Raw genomic sequence first — 17,022 nt, 5'->3', positions numbered from 1 at the left:
AGCGGGAAGGTGATGGCTGGGGGCTAGGGGGCGGGGGGAGCACGCGTCTAACAGCGCGGCTGCGGGGCAGGGATGCAGCTCACGCCGTGCAGCGCGACCCGGGAAGGACATCGCGTCCCCCGCAGCCCGGGCTCTCCGCGTTCGCAGCCGCGGGTACCGGGCGGCTGTGTCCGGCTCAGGGCCCCAACGGGCGGGGCGGGGACCCAGGGAACCGGGGCGGGAGGAAGAAGCCGGCGGGGAGGAAGGGAGAAGGGGGGAAGAGCGCGTCGCTCCGGGCACCGCCGGCTCCGCGGGGCCGCCCCGTGACCGCCGCGGGGGTGGTACCGAGCGCGTCCCCGCCCCGCGTGACGCCGGGACGGAAACGGGCGCGGCGCGGGCGTCCGGGAGAGGGGCCGCCATGGAGTTCCCGGACCTGGGGGCTCACTGCTCGTGGGCCGCCTGCCAGCGCCTGGGTGAGGGCCGCGGGGATCGGCGGTAACGCGGGGCCGTGGCCGTCGGCGCTGAGCGCTGACCCCGCGTCCCGCAGATTTCCTGCCCCTCAAGTGCGACGCCTGCGAGCGGATCTTCTGCACCGACCACGTCGCGTACGCCCAGCACCGGTGCACCTCCGCCTACAAGAAGGTGAGTGGCCCCGCGGCGCCCCGAAGCCCCGCATCCCTGAGCCCCGCGTCCCGAAGCCCCGTGCCCCCGCCGCTCTTCCGTCCCCGCAGGACGTGCAGGTGCCCGTGTGCCCGCTGTGTAACACGCCGGTGCCGGTGCGGCGGGGCGAGATGCCCGACGTGGTGGTGGGAGAGCACATCGATCGCGACTGCAGGTCCGACCCCGCGCAGCGCCAGCGCAAGGTGGGGCTCCCCGGGGAACCGCGAGCGCTGGGGAGGTGTGTGGGGAAGGCTGTGCCGGAGGATGGCTCCTGGTGCTGCCCCACGGGTCCCCGCTCAGCGCCGCCGCCCATCGCAGATCTTCACCAACAAGTGCTTGAAGCCCGGCTGCAAGCAGAAGGAGATGATGAAGGTGATCTGCGAGCAGTGCCACAAGAACTACTGCCTCAAGCACCGGCACCCGCTGGACCACGACTGCACAGGGGCTGGGCAGCCACTCTCTAAAGCGGGGTGAGCATCAGAGCAGAGCTGCCCCCATCCCCGTCCCTGGGGTGCCAGCTGCTCACCCCCAGCACGCTCTCTGCATCAGGCATGCTGCTCTTGCCAGGGCCCAGGCATCTCCCCCCCAAGCTGGCAGCACATTGAGTGGCACCGCCCTGCCCACAGGCAGCCCCCCCTGCCATGCCCCCACCAGGTAGGTGCCAGCCCCACTCCTCATCCCTGCTGGGCAGCAGCTCTGTGGCATCACCTGGCTTCTGTCCTGTTGTCCGCAGAGGTGTGGGAGCGGCCGTACCCCAGGCCCGCAGCACCTCCCCGCCAGCTGCCATGCTGCAGAACGGGCTGGTGAGTGTGGGAGGTAGTCTCGTACCCTGGGAGGCTGCCAGAGGGGCTGAGCTGAGGATGGGGGCTGCCTCCCACTGTCTTAGCTCCCGGCCTGGGCAGGGGCAGCTGTGGCTGCAGACATGGGGTTTTGTTGCAGAGTGAGGAGGAAGCACTGCAGCGGGCGCTGGAGATGTCCCTGGTGGAGTCGGCACGCGGCTCAGCACAGCCGCCCAGGTACAGCTGGGGCACGTGGTGCCACCCCTGTGCCTGGCTTGTGTGGCTGGGGGTGGTGCTGCCCACAGCATGGGGCTGCACACGATGGCCCTGCTCTGCAAGGTGCTGGGGAAAAGAGCCCGGAACTGCAGCTGAGCCCATTGCTGGGTGGGGACAGTGCTGGGCATTACAAGGGGGACACACTGCTTCCTGACTGCATGGCACTGATGGGTGCAGCCAGGAAAGCCAGCAGCCCATGGGCACGCTGCTGTGTGCTGCTAAATGGAGTGCAAGCAGCTCCCTGCCCTCTACTGCCCAGGGGGGATAGCGGGGTGGGCACAGAGGGGTGCCAAGCATATGGTGCACCACTATCCCTGCAGCACGCAGGAGGAGGAGGACCTGGCGCTGGCGCAGGCACTGTCAGCAAGTGAGGCTGAGTACCAGCAGCTGCAGCGGCAGGTGAGCAAGCTGAGCCCAGCCGTAGGACCCCCCTGTTTCTGCTTCCCAGGGACCATGCAGGGCCGAGGAAGATGCCACCTTGCCTCGCTCACTGCGTGCTCTCTGCCCTGCCAGGCACACAGCTCAAAGCCATCCAACTGCAGCATGTCATAGGCACGTGTGGGCTGTGCCAGCAGACGTGGCATCCTGCTCGTGGCACGAGGAGCGGCTGTGGCACCACACGGGGATGCTGTGGGGTCCTGGCCCAGGTCCCACCAGAGCCACCTGATCTCCCCAGGGTTCTAAACGAGCCACCGAGCGCACAACGACATCTCACCCTGCATGCAAGCAGTGCAGCACACTCCTGGAGAGGTGGAGGCTGCCCCGAGCACATGCTGAGCACAGCAGCTGAGGGTTGGGTCATCTCCTCAGGAGGAGCCCAAGGGGGCATCTGCAGGCGGTGCCACCAGGGGCTGGCAGTGCGCTCGGGTTGGGGCGAGGGAGTGCTGATGTGTCAAAGTGCTGCTTGGGAGAAAATAAAGGCACAGCCAAGGTACAAGGCAGCTTTGAGGAGCAGTGGGTCGGAGCCATGCCCCTCTGCTGGGGTCCCTGAAGCCCACAGCCCCCTCCCCAGGGCTGTCCCACAGGCGCACCTCCCCTGCCCAGAGCACACATCACAGAGCTGGGAAGGATCTGGTTTAAGAAACTTCACCACAGCAGAACAAACAGGTACAAATGGAGTGTCCAAGCCAGGCCCTGCAGCTCCCAGCACACACAGGTAGCTGCGGCCGGCAGTGGGGTTCCAGCACCGTGGGCACCCACCCCTTGATCAGTTCCATAGCAGAGCTCCCAGCTGCACTCATGGCCCCTTCTTGCTGCCGGAGGGCTTCTCGCTGTGACGCTCCTTGCCCTCGTCTCCCACCTGCTGCTGCAGCCACATGCTGGCATACACACCGCCCTTCTGCAGCAGCTCCTCGTGCCTGTGGGGACAGCGGGGGCTGTGGGCTGCCCAGGGGCACCCCATGGGCAGGCAGCACCAAGCCCTTGGACTCACCTCCCGCGTTCAGCGATGCGCCCGTCCTTGAGCACCAGGATCTGGTCTGCACCCACGATGGTGGAGAGCCTGCGTGCAAGAAGAGGGGTTTGCACATTGTGAGGAGTGTGCTGGGTGCAAGGAGAGTCCCTGCAGCTGGCAGCCAGTCCTTGGCGCTGCCCCAAGAATGCTGCATCAGAGAATGCTGCAGAATGGCCATGGGGCTTGCCCCTCTCTTGCCAACTCTTGCAGGTGGGTTATGGGAACTGGACCAGCCCCGACCATCCCTACCTGTGTGCCACAACAATGCTGGTGCGCTGGGCGCAGACCTTGGCGAGGGAGGCCTGAATATTCCTCTCAGTCTCCGTGTCCAGCGCGGAGGTGGCCTGCGAGAGAGGGATGTGGGCAGGGGGCAGCTGTGGGAGGGGTCTGCTGTTGCAGGGCAGGGGGGTGAGTGCCATTACCTCATCCAGCAGAATGATGCGGGGGCCCTTCAGGATGGTGCGGGCGATGGCCACACGCTGCTTCTCCCCCCCACTCAGCTTCAGCCCTCGCTCCCCCACCTGGGTGTTGTACCCTGCGGGCACAAGGACAAACGTGCTGTGCCGGTCCCCTCCAGGACAGGGATGGGGAACAAGGCTGTGCTGCATGGGACCACCCTTGCCCAGGGGCTCATTCTGCCCTGAAGATGGCAAGGGCACATCCACCCCAGGCAGGATGTCACCCCATGGCCCCCAATGGGCTGGCATAGACCCAAGAGGGGCTGCAGGGTCTCACCGTCAGGGAAAGAGAGGATACGATCATGGATATCAGCAGCCCGTGCTGCCTCCTGCACCTCCTCGTCGGTGGCCTGTACTCGCCCGTAGCGGATGTTGTTGGCGATGGTGTCATTGAAGAGCACAGTGTCCTGGGGCACCACCCCAATGTGGGCACGCAGCGACGCCTGCTTCACCTGGGGGGAGCTCAGGGCAATGAGGGTTTGGCCATGCCCCCAGCCCCACTGTGCCCTCCCGATCCCACAGTGCCCATACCTGAGAGATGTCCTGCCTGTCGATGCGGATGCAGCCACCCCGCACGTCGTAGAAGCGGAAGAGCAGGCGAATAATGGTGCTCTTCCCTGAGCCCGAAGGCCCCACCTGCACGGGGGGGGGGTAAAAGGATTTGGAGATGCCAGAGCCCCCCTGGCTATTGGGCAAGGAGGGGCTGCCCTGGTTGGAGGGTGTCACACCCCATCCTTGCCAGCCCCTCTGCCCCTATCCCACCCCACAGCTCTCACCAGGGCCAGCGTCTGCCCAGGCATCACAGAGAAGGAGATGTCCTGCAGGATTTCCTTCCTAGGGAATGAGAAAGAGGTCGATGCGATGGAGATGGGTTTGGGGCCACCTTCCCTGCCCAACATTCTGGTACCAGGCCCCATAGCTGAGCCCATCCCCTCTTGCCACCCCATACCCATCGATGTAGCTGAAGTGCACATTCTCAAACTCAATGCGCCCAGCCTCCAGGTGCAGGTCCCTGGCATTCACCACATCCTTCACCTGATGGATGGAGACATGGCCTCAGTGCCAGGGCAGGGGCATGGGGGCATGACAGGCTCAGGATGGGGACACCCACCTCCTGCTCCTCGTGGAAGAGCTCAAACATGTTCTCCATGTCCACAAAGGAATTCTGGATCATCCTGGAGGGAGGAAAAGACCAGAGGGAAGGGTCTGGGGAGCATACGCTGCCCCATGTCCACCAGGCACCACACAGCCCCATGTTACCTGTAGTAGGTGCCGAACCAGTTGAGCGGTGTGTAGAGCTGGATGATGTAGGTGCCGAAAAGGACAAAATCCCCCACCTGGAAGGGCCAGGGGCCACATGCCTGTCACATCCAGCACCAGGGCTGGCCCTAGGCAGGGGCTGCCCCACTAGCACAGCCTTACCTGCAGCTTCCCCTCAGTGACAAAGAAGGCGCAGAGCAGGGACCCTGCCAGCAGCCCCAGCCCAATGACCATGTTCTGGGTCTGGTTGAGGAGGCCCAGCGAGGCGCTGACCTTCCACTCAGAGAGCTAGGAGAGGAGAGGTCCTCCATGATACCACCAGCCCCATCCACCCCACAGATGCCTACCAGGCTCCTTCCCCTGGGATGGGCGCTGAGCCCCCATACCTGGTACTTGACAATGGCATCGTTGAAGCGGTTCACCTCGTAGCTCTCTGCGTTGTAGTACTTCACCTGTGGGACACAGAGCCTAGCTCAGCATCCATCCCACTCCCCCAGCACCCTGCCCTACCCCTCTATCATTACTGTCTCAAAGTTGAGAAGTGAGTCCACAGCCCGGGACTTGGCCTCATTGTCCCGCGTGTTCATGTCCCGCCGGTACTTGGTCCTCCACTCAGTGATGAAGATGGTGAGAGCTGTGAGGAAAAGCAGTCTGTCAGCGGGTGCCAGCAGCCCCACAGTGCCCAACACCCCAAGGACCCCACTCACTCAGGTAGAGGCTCATGCACACGAAGATGATGAGTCCGAACCACGCGCTGAACACGGAGGTGAAGTACACGATGCCGATGACGATGTCTGTGATGGTAGGGATGATGCTGAAGACAATGTAGCTGGAAGGAAGGATGGGGACGTAGCATTAGATCAACTCACCGCAGCGAGCACAGCAACCCTCTGCGGACGTGCCCTGACCTGAGCAGGCTGTTGATGCTGCTGGTGCCCCGGTCCACGCTGCGCAGCACCTCGCCGGTGCGGCGGCCCAGGTGCCAGCGCAGGGACAGGCCGTGCAGGTGGGCAAAGAGCTGCACCTGCACCTGCCGGTTGGTGAACTGCTGCACCCACACCCACAGGAAGGTTCGCAGGTTGCTGATGAAGCCGGTGGAGCCTGTGGGGTGCCACAGGATGGTCAGCAGGGACCGGGTCCTCCCTTGATATCCCCAACCAAGAGATGTCACGGATGTGCCCTATGGTCCTTACCAGCACCTCCACCCTGCAGGAACTTCAGCCCCACATAGATGCAGACGGTCCAGGCCAGGGTGCGCCAGGGAGCACCCTCAGTCAGCTCATTCACTGAGAAGAGGATGGCATGGTTTGAGGCAGAGAGCACCTCTGGGCGCCCCATAAGGACCAGCCCCGGCACACTGCACTGCCCCAGGACCCTGCCGCTGCCGAGTCCCTGTGCTCTCCCACATCACTGAGGTTACCCCTTAGCACGTGGCAAAGCAGTGGGCTGTGGTCCAGCAGTGCAGCATCCCCTGGCCAGCCCCAGGCCACTCACCGATGTTCTTGTAATAGATGGGGACAAAGACGTTGATGGCCCGCTCCAGCCCCATGAGCGCCATGCAGAACAGCACCAGCCCCTGCAGCAGACGGTTGCCCTTCGGCCACATGTACGGCACCAGCAGGCGCAGCTTCCTCCGGAAATCCTTCCAGGTGGAGCTGGTCCTGCCTGTGTCCTGCAGCAGCGGCTGGAGGAGCGCAGGGCAAGCAGTCAACCCCAGGAGCCCACCTCCTGGAGAGGCTCATCCCAGTCCCCAGGTACACCCCTCCCCAGGCAGCCCCGGGACTCGCCTGGCTGTTCTCCACATCTCGCTCCTCCTCGTTGACCAGCAGCATGTAGGGCCTGTTGGGCAGCCCCGGTGCCTTCATGCCCAGGATGAAGAGTGTGAAGGTACAGACATAGCGCAGCAGCCAGAGGCTGAACTGCACCTGGATGGGGAGAGGGGGTCAGCACTGCCACCCACCCTAGCACAGCTCAGCTGTGGTGGGCTTATAGCTGCACAGGAGCTGGGAGGCACAGGTGCAACCTGCACACCCCAGGTATGAGCAGCCACGTGCCAAGAGGAGGTCAGCACCCAAATTCACTGCCCCCGCAGCCCACTCACCTTCTGGTTGGTATCCTTCAGCTCCCACCACCACAGTGGGCTCCTCCAGCACACCAGTGTCAAGTTCTCAGCAGCAAAGGCCAGCGCCCAGAAGAGGAGGAGGACGGTGCCGTGGCCCCGTGTGCGGTCCTGCGCCAGCACCCGTGTGTGCTCCAGCTGCAGGAGGGCGACAGCACAGCCCCAGGCAGCAGCCCAGAGGCAGGCGTACAGCACCATGTACCCATAGAGCCTCCCCGGCCCCCCCAGCTGCCAGAGCAGCCCACTGAAGGGCAGCAGGGCCAGCAGCAGGGACAGCAGGACCTGGGCACGGTAAAGATGAGAGCGGGGGATGTACTTGGGCTCCATGGCACGGCCAAAGCGGACGTAGCAGGCATACTGCAGGGCGCCCAGCAGCAGGCAGACGCTCAGCAGCACGGCCGGCACCAGTGTGAAGAAGAAGCAGGGCTGGAAGCCCTGCTGCACCCAGGCCTGTGCCACGGAGCTGTTGGCCTCGCAGTAGCTCCCCAGCAGAGCCATCCTGGCCGGACTGTGACTGTGGAGAGAAGAGGATGGGGTCTCGGGGGGGCTGCAAGGAGGGATGTGAGGCAGGATGGCACGGCCAGGCAGGGGGTGAACACCACAGGACACGGCTCTGTGGGACGTACCCCTGAGTATGAGCAGCAGCCGGGGCTGCTCTATGGCTTGGCATTGCTCTTAGGGGTGGAGGGCGGGTGGAGAACGCAAGGACTGAGCAGGGCCACCCTGAGCACTCGGATGTGGGGACAGTGGCGAGTGCTCCACGCTGCCACTGCTGCAGGGATACAGAGGCACTGCTCTGGGTAGGGGGATGCAGCGCTGGAGCGGAACACGGTGGGAAACGTAGGGGTGATGCGTGGTGCAACAAGCGGGGAAAGGCAGAGCACCGCGCGGGGGAAAACAGCGGGCAATGCACGGTAACACACAGGGCATTACAGAGGGGCAATGCAGGGCAGCGCGTGGGGAAAATGCGGAGCAAAGGATGGGGCAACGCGCGAGGAAACACACTGGGTAACGCCGGCAACGCACAGGGAAACGCGAGGGACAGCACAAGGGCGGGGGCAGGAACACGCCGGGCCGGCACCGGCACCACGGGGAGACACGCGCGGGGGAAAACACGGGGGACGCCGCCCAAGCACAGCGCGGCCCGGGCCCGGTACTCACGGCTCCGAGCGCGGCGGCATTCCCATTCCCGATCCCGTCCCCACCCTCCCCGCGCCCGCTCACCTGCCCGCGCCGCTCCCCACACCTCCCGCAGGCCCCGGCCCGGCCCCGCCCCGCTCCCCGCCGCGGCCCTCCCTCCGTCCTTCCCCCTCCGGCCCCGCACCGCTCGGCCCCGCCCAGCCCCCGAAGTGCCTCCACGTGGGGCGATGCCGCGGGGAGTCCCGGCCGGGGAGCGGCCCCGGCGCTGCTTATCGCGGCGAGCGGCCCTGCGGCTGGAGCGCGGAGATAGCCCCGCAGAGGTCGGGCGGGACGGAGCGCTGCCGGTATTTATAGCTCCCGCTGGCCCCCGGCCCGGCGGGCTTAGCGCTGCTTCAGCTGCTGCTTCGGCCGCGCGGATCCGGGTAACTCCGAGGCCGCCTCGCTGCTGCGGCACGGTGACGGCGGCTCTGCCCCACCGCGAGCGCCCAGCGAAAGGAACGAGCCGTAGAGCCGGCTGGCTGGGCACCGCGCTGCCCTCCACCCTTACTGCAGTGTGACACTCAGACAGCACGAGGATGACACACCCCATCTTTATTGGATGGTAAGACAGCTGTACAGTGAGGGCACAGGGCTGCGGCGCGACCCTCCCTGGGCGCCCCGTGCCCACACACCCAGGAAGGAGATGAAGAGCGGCTCGCCATGCACAGGGGACACCGACGACACAAGCACAACATGCGGCGAGGGCTCCTGCCCGGCCTCTCCCTCCCACTAGCCCAGCCACAGGGCTCCACTTCCCCCCTCTGAAACCCCCTCAGGGGCGCCAAGCACTGCCCATGGGGCAGTGGAGGCCCAGGGGGCACAAAGCCAGGGGGAGGCCCAGGTGGCACAAAGCTCAGGTCCGTGGGGATGCCCCTCTTTGCTGCCCAGCCCAGGGAAGGACATCACCATTGCTTCCAGTTCCTGTGAGGAGCTTCTAGCACTGACTGCTTGAAGGGCTGCAGATAGGGGCAGCTGGTGGGCCACGGGTGTGAGGGGCAGAGCCAGCCCTGTTTGCCACCTCCTCACTCCTGTCCCTGCTGCCCCGGTGTGGTGCAGCAGCAGCTGGCTCAGCGAGCCTGGCCCAGGCTCAAAGGGCACAGGGCAATAGCTGGGCAGGGAAAGAAAGGTCACCTGCACTCCAGGAAGGGGAGGGCAGGGCGTGGAAAAAAGAGTCCCTACTGCAGGCAACAGGAGCAAGGGGGGGGGGAACAAAGCTGGGCAGGGGTAGCCAAGATGCAGGTCCTTGCAAGCTGCCACTGCAAGAGAGGTGAGGGAAACCAGCATGATCCTGGGAAGGGCTGGGCCAAGGCCATGCTATAAAGCCAGGATCCTGATTCCTCCTTCCATCACACCAGGGCTGAGCTGGTACCCCTTCTTCCCCCCCTTATGACATGAGGCAGCTGCTCAGCATACGGTCTCCACGGCAATCCTTGCAAAAAGACTGCTTCAGGAAGGAAGGAAAGGAGGAGCCAGGAGCCCCTGGGTGAGACGCAGGACACACTGAAGCCATTGTTAGGGCAGGAGGAGGAAAGGGCTGATGCCACAGAACAGGCCCGATGCATCACAGACTGAGCGTAGGAAAAAGGCCTTTATGATGCCTGGGGGAAGGGAATCAGTGCACAGAGCACAAGACCTTCACTGTGGGTGCCGAGCAGGCTGCGTGCACTCCCAGGAGACATCAGGCTGCACCAGCATTTTGGCACTGCAAGAGGGCCTGGGAGCAGCCCATAACCCTGAGCACCTTGCAGGGCAGGAAGTGCTGCCTTATCCCAAGGCAGAGGAGGCTGCCAGCGGGGAGGGACAGAGGCCCAGAACTGCCACTCCATGGATCCTTTCCTGTGTGCCTGGGACAGGGCAGTTACCGTGGGAGCTGGGGAGGAGCTGCAGCAGAGCTGTTCCCAACTCTACCCACACAGCAGCGGCTGAGTACCATCCTGCAGCAGGGTGCCAGGGCAGTACACGCATGTGCAAAGAGAGGGGTGGGTGACTGCTGTCCTGTTCCAGACCGAGGTGTGCAACATTGGTCCTCCCCGTGAGGTGGAATGCGGCGCAGGGCACTTCCCCAAGGCTGCAGGAGTGGTTCCAGCACTGCAACAGGCTGAGCTAGGCAGCTCCCACAGCTCCCGCTGCTGTCAGGCTGCTGTCAGCCATCCCTGGAGGGCACCAGCTCCCTGATTTCATTTTGGAGGCAGGTCCCAGCTCCATGTCACATCCCTTAAAACAGCAGCTGTCGCTGCCGCCTCTGAGCCCGTCCTCAGCTCCCCACTGCCAGTCCTGTCAGCTGTCATGGCTCTGCAGCGATCCTCCGACACGGACAACACAGATGTGAACACAGACACATGTATGTACTCACACACGCATTCACCCCACAAGAGTCAGAGTGGCGTTGGCCTGACGCATGGCTGGACACGAGGAGCCACCGCAAAGCTGCTGGCCTGGCAGTTTTGTCTCATCAGCAATTGATGGCAACAAAATGGAGCCTCTGACCACCCCATCCCCTCGGGACAGGAGAGGAATCAGGCCGACACCGCATCCTGCTGCCCTGGTGGCTTCCAGTCTGCAACCCCCACGAGATCCCCAGTCTGCAAGGCTATACCTGCAAGACAGAGAGGGCACGTGGCAGCTACGGGGTGCCGGCAGCCAGTCCCCAACCTGGCATGCTCTGCCGTGTTGCCCCTGTCAGCCTCCACCCCTACCTTGTGGATCTGCGGTGGAAGCTCATCCTCTGAGCTCTCCTCTGGCACGGGCTCTGGGTGTCTTGCTGACTGCCCGTCCTCAGCCCAGCCTCCCAGGGGGAGGCGGGAGAAGTGTGATGGGGCTCTGTGCACCGTGCCTGGATCTGCAGGAGAGGCGAGGAGCGTTAGCTACCTGGGGGGCTGCCAGTCTTCATCATTACGGGACATGGGTTACGGGACTCTGACCAGAAGGCTCAGATCTCTGCCCTAGCTCCCATACCTGTGATGCCACCATACCGCCGCTGGAAGCCCGTCTGCAGCGTGGCTGTCTCCTCGGCAGGCTGCCGTGATGAGAAGGGGTAGCTGGCAGAGCGAGGGAGGGGGACAGGACCACCACGCTGAGCGTCCAGCTCCTCATGGGTGCTCTCACCGCTCTCGTCACTCTCTCGCCGGTGCCAGGTGTGCCGCTCGGGCTCCAGCTGGGCATGCTGCTTGTGCAACTGCAGAGCCAAGACACAGGTGGGTCAGACACGTAGCAAGAGCTCAGATGCCCCAATGCACCCTCTCCCCAGCAAGGCACTTCCAGTCAGTCCAAACCACCCAAAGGCAGGGCACCCCAGTCCTGCCTGCCCTGGGCCCACACACCTGTGGTTAGCTCAACTCACCTCATGCATGTAGAGTGCGTGGAGACTCATCTCAGTGGAGGCATACTCTGACAGGATCATGCTCTGCAGCTGACCCTCCCAGGCGCTGCTCCCCGAGCTCACGGTCCTCGCATCAGCACTGCCATGGAAAACATGAGTGATGTTTACGGAGCCCCAGGTACCACCAAGCCTCTCTCTGCTATAGGGTCATGCTTGCAGATGTCTGCTTCTAGGTCAGGCAGTGAAGGCTGCCACATGCCCTTACCCAGAGGCTGTCATGGCACTGGAACCACGAGGTTGGGTTCCCTCTCCATCCCTTCCTGCTGTCTGGAAGCCACCAGAGGGCTGCTGGGCAGACTGAAGCGGGGAGAAGGAACGCAGGGCTGAAGCCACTTCAGAGAGATGACGAGAGGCCTGTCCATCACGGCCCATGTGGAATCCTAGCACTGAGGAGCCTGCTATCACATTGGCAATCAGGCTGTGAGGCTGCAGAGACAAAAGGGAGAATCACTGCCCTGCACAGACTCGGAGGCCTGATTCCCACCACAGAGACAGAACTGAGGGCCCCCAGCTCTCTTAGCCCCTTTCCCACCTCACAGGGCATAGGAAACCCAGCTGTCCTTTGCTAGAAAGCCAGAAGTTGTCCCAGAAAGTGCTGATCCATCATATTTGCACCCCTGGACATGGCCCAGGTAAGGGCAAAGTCTGTCCAGAAGACCTGATTATCACAGTTTGCCAGCACCCAGCAAAAACTCCAGGACTGTCCCACCCCCCTCCCCCCCAGCCCCCCATCCTGGGCACCTCTGACTCTGACTGCAGGGACTGGATGGAGCTGAAGAGGGCGTTTTCAGGGAGCACAGCCTGCTGGGCCAGTGCCACGCTGCTGTCCCGGTGCACCCGCTCCTTCAGGAAGCCGATGAAGGCCGTGCTCTCACGGGGCGGCTGCCACTTGGGGTTGGTGATGGCAAAGTGCATGAGGGACAGCTCTGTCTTGCCATCCTCAGCCTGCTGGTAAATGGAGGCCTCCGTCTTCCCTGCTGACATCCACTGTGGAGCACAAAGAGAGACTGAAGACCGGGATCTGCTTTACACTCATGCCAAGTCCAGGAATGCTTCAGCACACAACAACCTGCACAGTGGGCCATGGTGCCAAGCAGAAGGCATGCCCTATACCAAAAGCCCCATAACTAGTTTGCTTTTTGCCCACCTCCATCCCTAAATATGCATTGCTGGAAGGGAACTAGAGAGATGAAGGCCATTCACAGAGCCGAAAGCTTTGTTTTGCACCGTCCAATCCACAGTGGGAGCAACTACAGCCAATAAATGGCTGTTTTTATAAGTTGCCTGACACAGCGAGTCCATCCCCTACCAGTTCATAGCCCTGTCACTACAAACTCTTTCCTGACAATTCCCAGGCACAGGAAACAGACTTGTTTTTTCTCTCCAGAGTAAACTTTGTAGAAGGGAATATATATCCCACCCCCCTAGGCTGCCCCTCTCCTGGGCTGAAGCAGCCCAGCTTTTCAAATCATCAGTCAGACTTCCTAGATTCCCAAACATTCCCATTCCTCTCTCCTGAGAGACTCCAGGTGTGAAAACAGCCCCCAGAGCACCTTACCGCTGGGTGGCCATGCTGGCGCACGTCCATCTGGGCAAAGGAGCAGGTGTCACCCACCCCCACCACCTCCACCGTGAAGTTGCGGAAAAAGTCAACGATGTCCAAGGACTTGGGCCGCAGGCAGATGATGAGGATCAGAGGGGTTATGATGGGACTCAGAAGCTCTTCCAAAATGAAGACCTGAGTACAAAGATGAGCTCAGCAAAAGGTTGAGGATGTCAAGAAACTTGCCAGCCCCAAAGCCAACCCCCTAGCTCTAGGCCATCTTCTGGGGCAGGGTGCTAATAAGAAAAGCCCCTCGTTCCTCTGCCAGTCCAGGAATGGGAGAGGGTTTCCATCCCAGCCCCTTGCAAGCCAGGCTCACCGCTTTGTACTGGAAGAGCTGGGCAAACTCGTCCCTCGTCTCATAGCGGTGGGCATTGCCCTGCCAGTGGTCAGGCATGTAGTGGATGTGTGCCAGGATGACTCGCAGCAGCTGCTCAGGGCAAAACACCAGGTGCTGGTCAGGGATGAAAGACCTGCAGAGCAAAACAGGGAAACGTCATAGTATTCCTGGAAGATTTCATCCAGGGATAGTGAGGAGACTGACACATAGTACAGCTTCACCTGTGGCCTTCACTCCAACACAAACCCTCCTGACAGGCCAGCCCAGGGATGTTGCTGTATGGCTCCAGTAACTTCCCTCATATCAACACTGAAGCCGTCACCATAGCCACTGTCCAAGTTCACCACTGGCCCCCTCTCCTGCCTGCCCTGCCCTGACTTGCCCCAGCCGTGCCCTTCACTCACACAGATTCATGTCCACTTGCAACCTAAGAACGCACTCATATTAAGGCTGTCAACCTCACTGCTCCCTCACCATACTGTCAGCAGCATCCGGCCCTGTCCACCATGGAACCTCCTCACCTGCAAACCGTGATGCCCACCCCGAGAAGGGTGACCGTGGTCAGGACATGCTCAACTGCCAGCACGTCCTCATCGTAGATGGTGAGAGCGATAAGCACTGCCAGGATGGAGCCAGCAAAGAAGGCCACGTTTTTGGCCACAATAGTGAGGAGAGGGGAGATGAAGCAGTTCATATACTTGGAAGCTGGCTTGTAACCTTTGCTGAGACGTGACTGCAGCTCATGGTCTAGCTCGTTGAAGTGACGGAGGTAACAGCGGCCGTACAGGGACCAGCAGCGGGCGCCCAGGCTGCCCGGCTCCCGCTTCAGGATCTCCGTGTAGCTGAAGAAGGCGTAGAGGATCTGCCAGATGAGGATGAGGGGGCAGAGGAGAAAGTTGGCAATGCCAATCCAAAGGATGCGAGTGCTGAGCTTCTCAGCCAGCTCCAGGCGGTTCCCAGCCCGCTTGTATTCGGCCTTCAGGCTCCACTCATTCTCAAAGAGTGAGCCAGGCCCCCAGAAGAAGATGAGCTCGAAGTTGTACTTGAGCCCACGCGTGTAGAAGACGGTGTCCCCCAGCAGGGGCAGGCGGAAGCGGATGGGCAGCAGTGACTTGTTCACCATGGCCACCATGTAGTTCTTGAAGCGGAGGATGCGGTGGTAGATGTCCAGCTCTGTCAGTTCCTTCTTATGGATGCAGATCTGGTGCTCCTTCTGGATCTGCACAATACGGGCCTGTACCTCCTGCCAGGTGTAGTAGGGCAGGTTGGACTGGAAGGAAAAGTGGTGAGGTCAGGGGCAGGCTCCAGAGATGGAGGCTGGGCTGAGCCAACAGCAGATCCCAGCACACACCTCGGGGTGTGTACAAGCCACAAGCAACACCAAAGCACCAGGCATCTCTTCCTGCACTGCTTCAGCCTGAGTCATCCCAGCAAGCAAGCTCCAAACCATGCCCCAGTGTCCTTTACCTCTCTAATAGCATAGGTGGTTGTTTTCCAGCCACTCACATGCCAGCTGTGTTAAGAGGCACAAATACAGGCCCAACCTCGCATGGATCCTCCCTCCCAGAGCTCACAGTCCTGCTGTTTAGAGTCAGCAAGGAGGCAGGAACAGGGGATGGGAACCTAAAGAGAACCCCAGAGGCAGCCTGTGGAAAAGGTGGGGACAAACCAAGCCTCTTGGCTCATCCCATCTTTCTCAAGATACAGCCTCTACTCAAAATACACACATGCACCCTTTGGTGCTGTCCATCAGAGCAAGGACTCTGGACTAGGACGCATGCACAAGCCTCAGAGCCCAGCTTTGCCACACCGATCACCAGCATGATCTTCAACAACTGAGTTGCTCCACACCTCATTTTTCCAGTCTGTAAACAAGGAAGCTGATACTGTCTGCTTCCCAGGAAAGTCCAAGAATATCCTCACTTATGCCTTCTCTGTTAAAAGCATCACAGAAAAGGCCACCGCAGAAGTATAAACATATGGAGTGGCAGATGGCAGATGCAAGTGCCAGCACAGCGAGAGGCAGGCTGGGCAGAGTGGGTAACAAGCAGCAAGTTGGCTGCTGGAGAAGAAGCTGGATGGAAATCCATGCAGTCATATAGCCTGAAGCAGAGGACTGAGCATTCAGAGCGAGCCTCTTGGAGAAGCTGGCTCCAGAGAGGAATGAAGGTGAGCTGCTTTCTCACCTTCAAATGCCTCCCACTTCCCATACCACATGCAGCCCTTGTCCCACCTACTTACCATGGGGATTCTGAGGGCATTGATGTAGAAAGAGTGAATCTCCCAATAGCAGCAAATGTTGTAGATAAATTTGACAAGTCTGTGGATCCAGAAAACCCCAGCTATCACCAGGATGCAGATGAGGAAGCTGTTGGCCTGGATTCTGCAAGAAAGAAGGCAGCATGCAGTGGGATATGAGCCCCAGGCAACAGCTACCAGCACCTGAGAATACACAAGTGGTGCCATGACTGCACCTACCTTCCACTGCAGACATTTGGAGGCAGAAAAGCATCTGGTAAAGTCACTTTAATGGGGTCACTGGGATGCTGGCTGTGATTCACCGCTTTGTTGGCAAAAAGAATATCATAATCAACGCAGCTAATAAGAAAGGTGGTAAATGCCACCACAAAGATGAACTGCCTGTGAAAAAAGAGAGAAATAATGAGAGAAGCCTTCTCCTTCCTCCTGAAGCAGGCAGGAGCACAGGGTCATGCATCTCAGAGATGCAGGGTCACGAGCTCCCAAAGCTAGAGAGAGGGAAAGCTCAAAGGCACCAGTTCCACAAACTGAACTGAAGGTGTGGGGCACAGAAAACTCTAATGAAGAGCTCACAGGATGACTGTAACAGGAATCCTCCTGCCCACACAGCTGCAGGAGCTTGTCAGACTCCTGAGGCTGTTCCCTAGCCACTGTTGTGACCCCAATGCAGGGACACTCCACACTTACATGAGCTCAAAGATCTCTCCGATGAGCATGCAGGTGAAGCCATTCTTCTGATGCAAGTTATAGACGTGAAAACTACAGTCAAGGAAAACAGTCGGGAGACTCCTTCCCTCTTACACGGGACAGCGAGGCCACTGTCCCACTGACACTCACAAGCCCTCAGCCAAACCTCTCTCCCCTACCCACACAGCCCCCCACCTCGCCCCCGCACAGCCTGCGAAAGGATATCCGAGAGAAGAAGAGGTCCAGGTTCTCGATGTGGTGCCAGGGAGCTGCAGGGAGGAGAGGCAGCGTGAAAGCCAGGCATAACCTGAGCTCGGGGCCCTCCCGGCCGCACACAGCCCCCAGCCCACTCCACCGCTGCCTACGGGCCGCAACCCCGGCCTGCCACCCCGTCCCGGCCTGCCGCCCCGTCCCGGCCTGCCGCCGCCCAGGCCCCAGGCTCACACTTAGCACCCTCCGGGACGTGCACGAGGAGATCGCCGCCGCCGGGCGGGGACTCGGTGGAGGAGCTCTCCAGCCGCTGGTACTGCGTCTCGAGGTGGGCCATGGCCGGACCCCGCCGCCGCCGGCCGCAGCCCCGGGCCCGGCCCC

At 61.5% G+C, this 17,022-nt stretch overlaps 3 protein-coding genes across 3 annotated transcripts; 1 reads left to right on the top strand and 2 right to left on the bottom strand.

The window, feature by feature from the left end:
• Nucleotides 1-355: 355 nt before the first annotated feature.
• On the top strand, nt 356-2,631 carry ZFAND2B (zinc finger AN1-type containing 2B). The gene is made up of 9 exons (XM_065750684.1): nt 356-452; nt 527-621; nt 711-842; nt 958-1,109; nt 1,189-1,293; nt 1,373-1,442; nt 1,579-1,655; nt 2,015-2,093; nt 2,208-2,631. The coding sequence occupies exons 1-9, from the start codon at nt 398-400 to the stop codon at nt 2,244-2,246; spliced, it is 804 nt and encodes a 267-aa protein (XP_065606756.1). The 5' UTR covers nt 356-397; the 3' UTR covers nt 2,247-2,631.
• A 131-nt stretch (nt 2,632-2,762) lies between these two features.
• ABCB6 (ATP binding cassette subfamily B member 6 (LAN blood group)) lies at nt 2,763-7,570 on the bottom strand. The gene is made up of 19 exons (XM_065750454.1): nt 6,967-7,570; nt 6,653-6,790; nt 6,360-6,549; nt 6,059-6,151; nt 5,774-5,966; nt 5,573-5,694; nt 5,390-5,499; nt 5,252-5,317; nt 5,028-5,153; nt 4,866-4,942; nt 4,717-4,780; nt 4,555-4,640; nt 4,382-4,439; nt 4,137-4,241; nt 3,883-4,057; nt 3,570-3,682; nt 3,397-3,491; nt 3,127-3,195; nt 2,763-3,052 (listed from the first exon to the last, which is right to left on the bottom strand). The coding sequence occupies exons 1-19, from the start codon at nt 7,480-7,482 to the stop codon at nt 2,932-2,934; spliced, it is 2,517 nt and encodes an 838-aa protein (XP_065606526.1). The 5' UTR covers nt 7,483-7,570; the 3' UTR covers nt 2,763-2,931.
• A 1,544-nt stretch (nt 7,571-9,114) lies between these two features.
• Nucleotides 9,115-17,020, bottom strand: ATG9A (autophagy related 9A). The gene is made up of 14 exons (XM_065750451.1): nt 16,876-17,020; nt 16,657-16,700; nt 16,432-16,496; nt 15,964-16,125; nt 15,727-15,868; nt 14,007-14,755; nt 13,465-13,618; nt 13,101-13,280; nt 12,284-12,529; nt 11,748-11,968; nt 11,504-11,621; nt 11,119-11,338; nt 10,860-11,002; nt 9,115-10,759 (listed from the first exon to the last, which is right to left on the bottom strand). Exons 1-14 carry the CDS (start codon nt 16,976-16,978, stop codon nt 10,754-10,756), a joined length of 2,553 nt encoding a protein of 850 aa, XP_065606523.1. The 5' UTR covers nt 16,979-17,020; the 3' UTR covers nt 9,115-10,753.
• Nucleotides 17,021-17,022: the final 2 nt, after the last annotated feature.

This window comes from Cyrtonyx montezumae, unplaced genomic scaffold (assembly GCF_038088225.1).
Source record: "Cyrtonyx montezumae isolate F1298 unplaced genomic scaffold, pur_monq_1.0 scaffold_7, whole genome shotgun sequence".
Classification (NCBI taxonomy): domain Eukaryota; kingdom Metazoa; phylum Chordata; class Aves; order Galliformes; family Odontophoridae; genus Cyrtonyx; species Cyrtonyx montezumae.
This window is presented reverse-complemented; position numbering and strand designations above follow the sequence as displayed.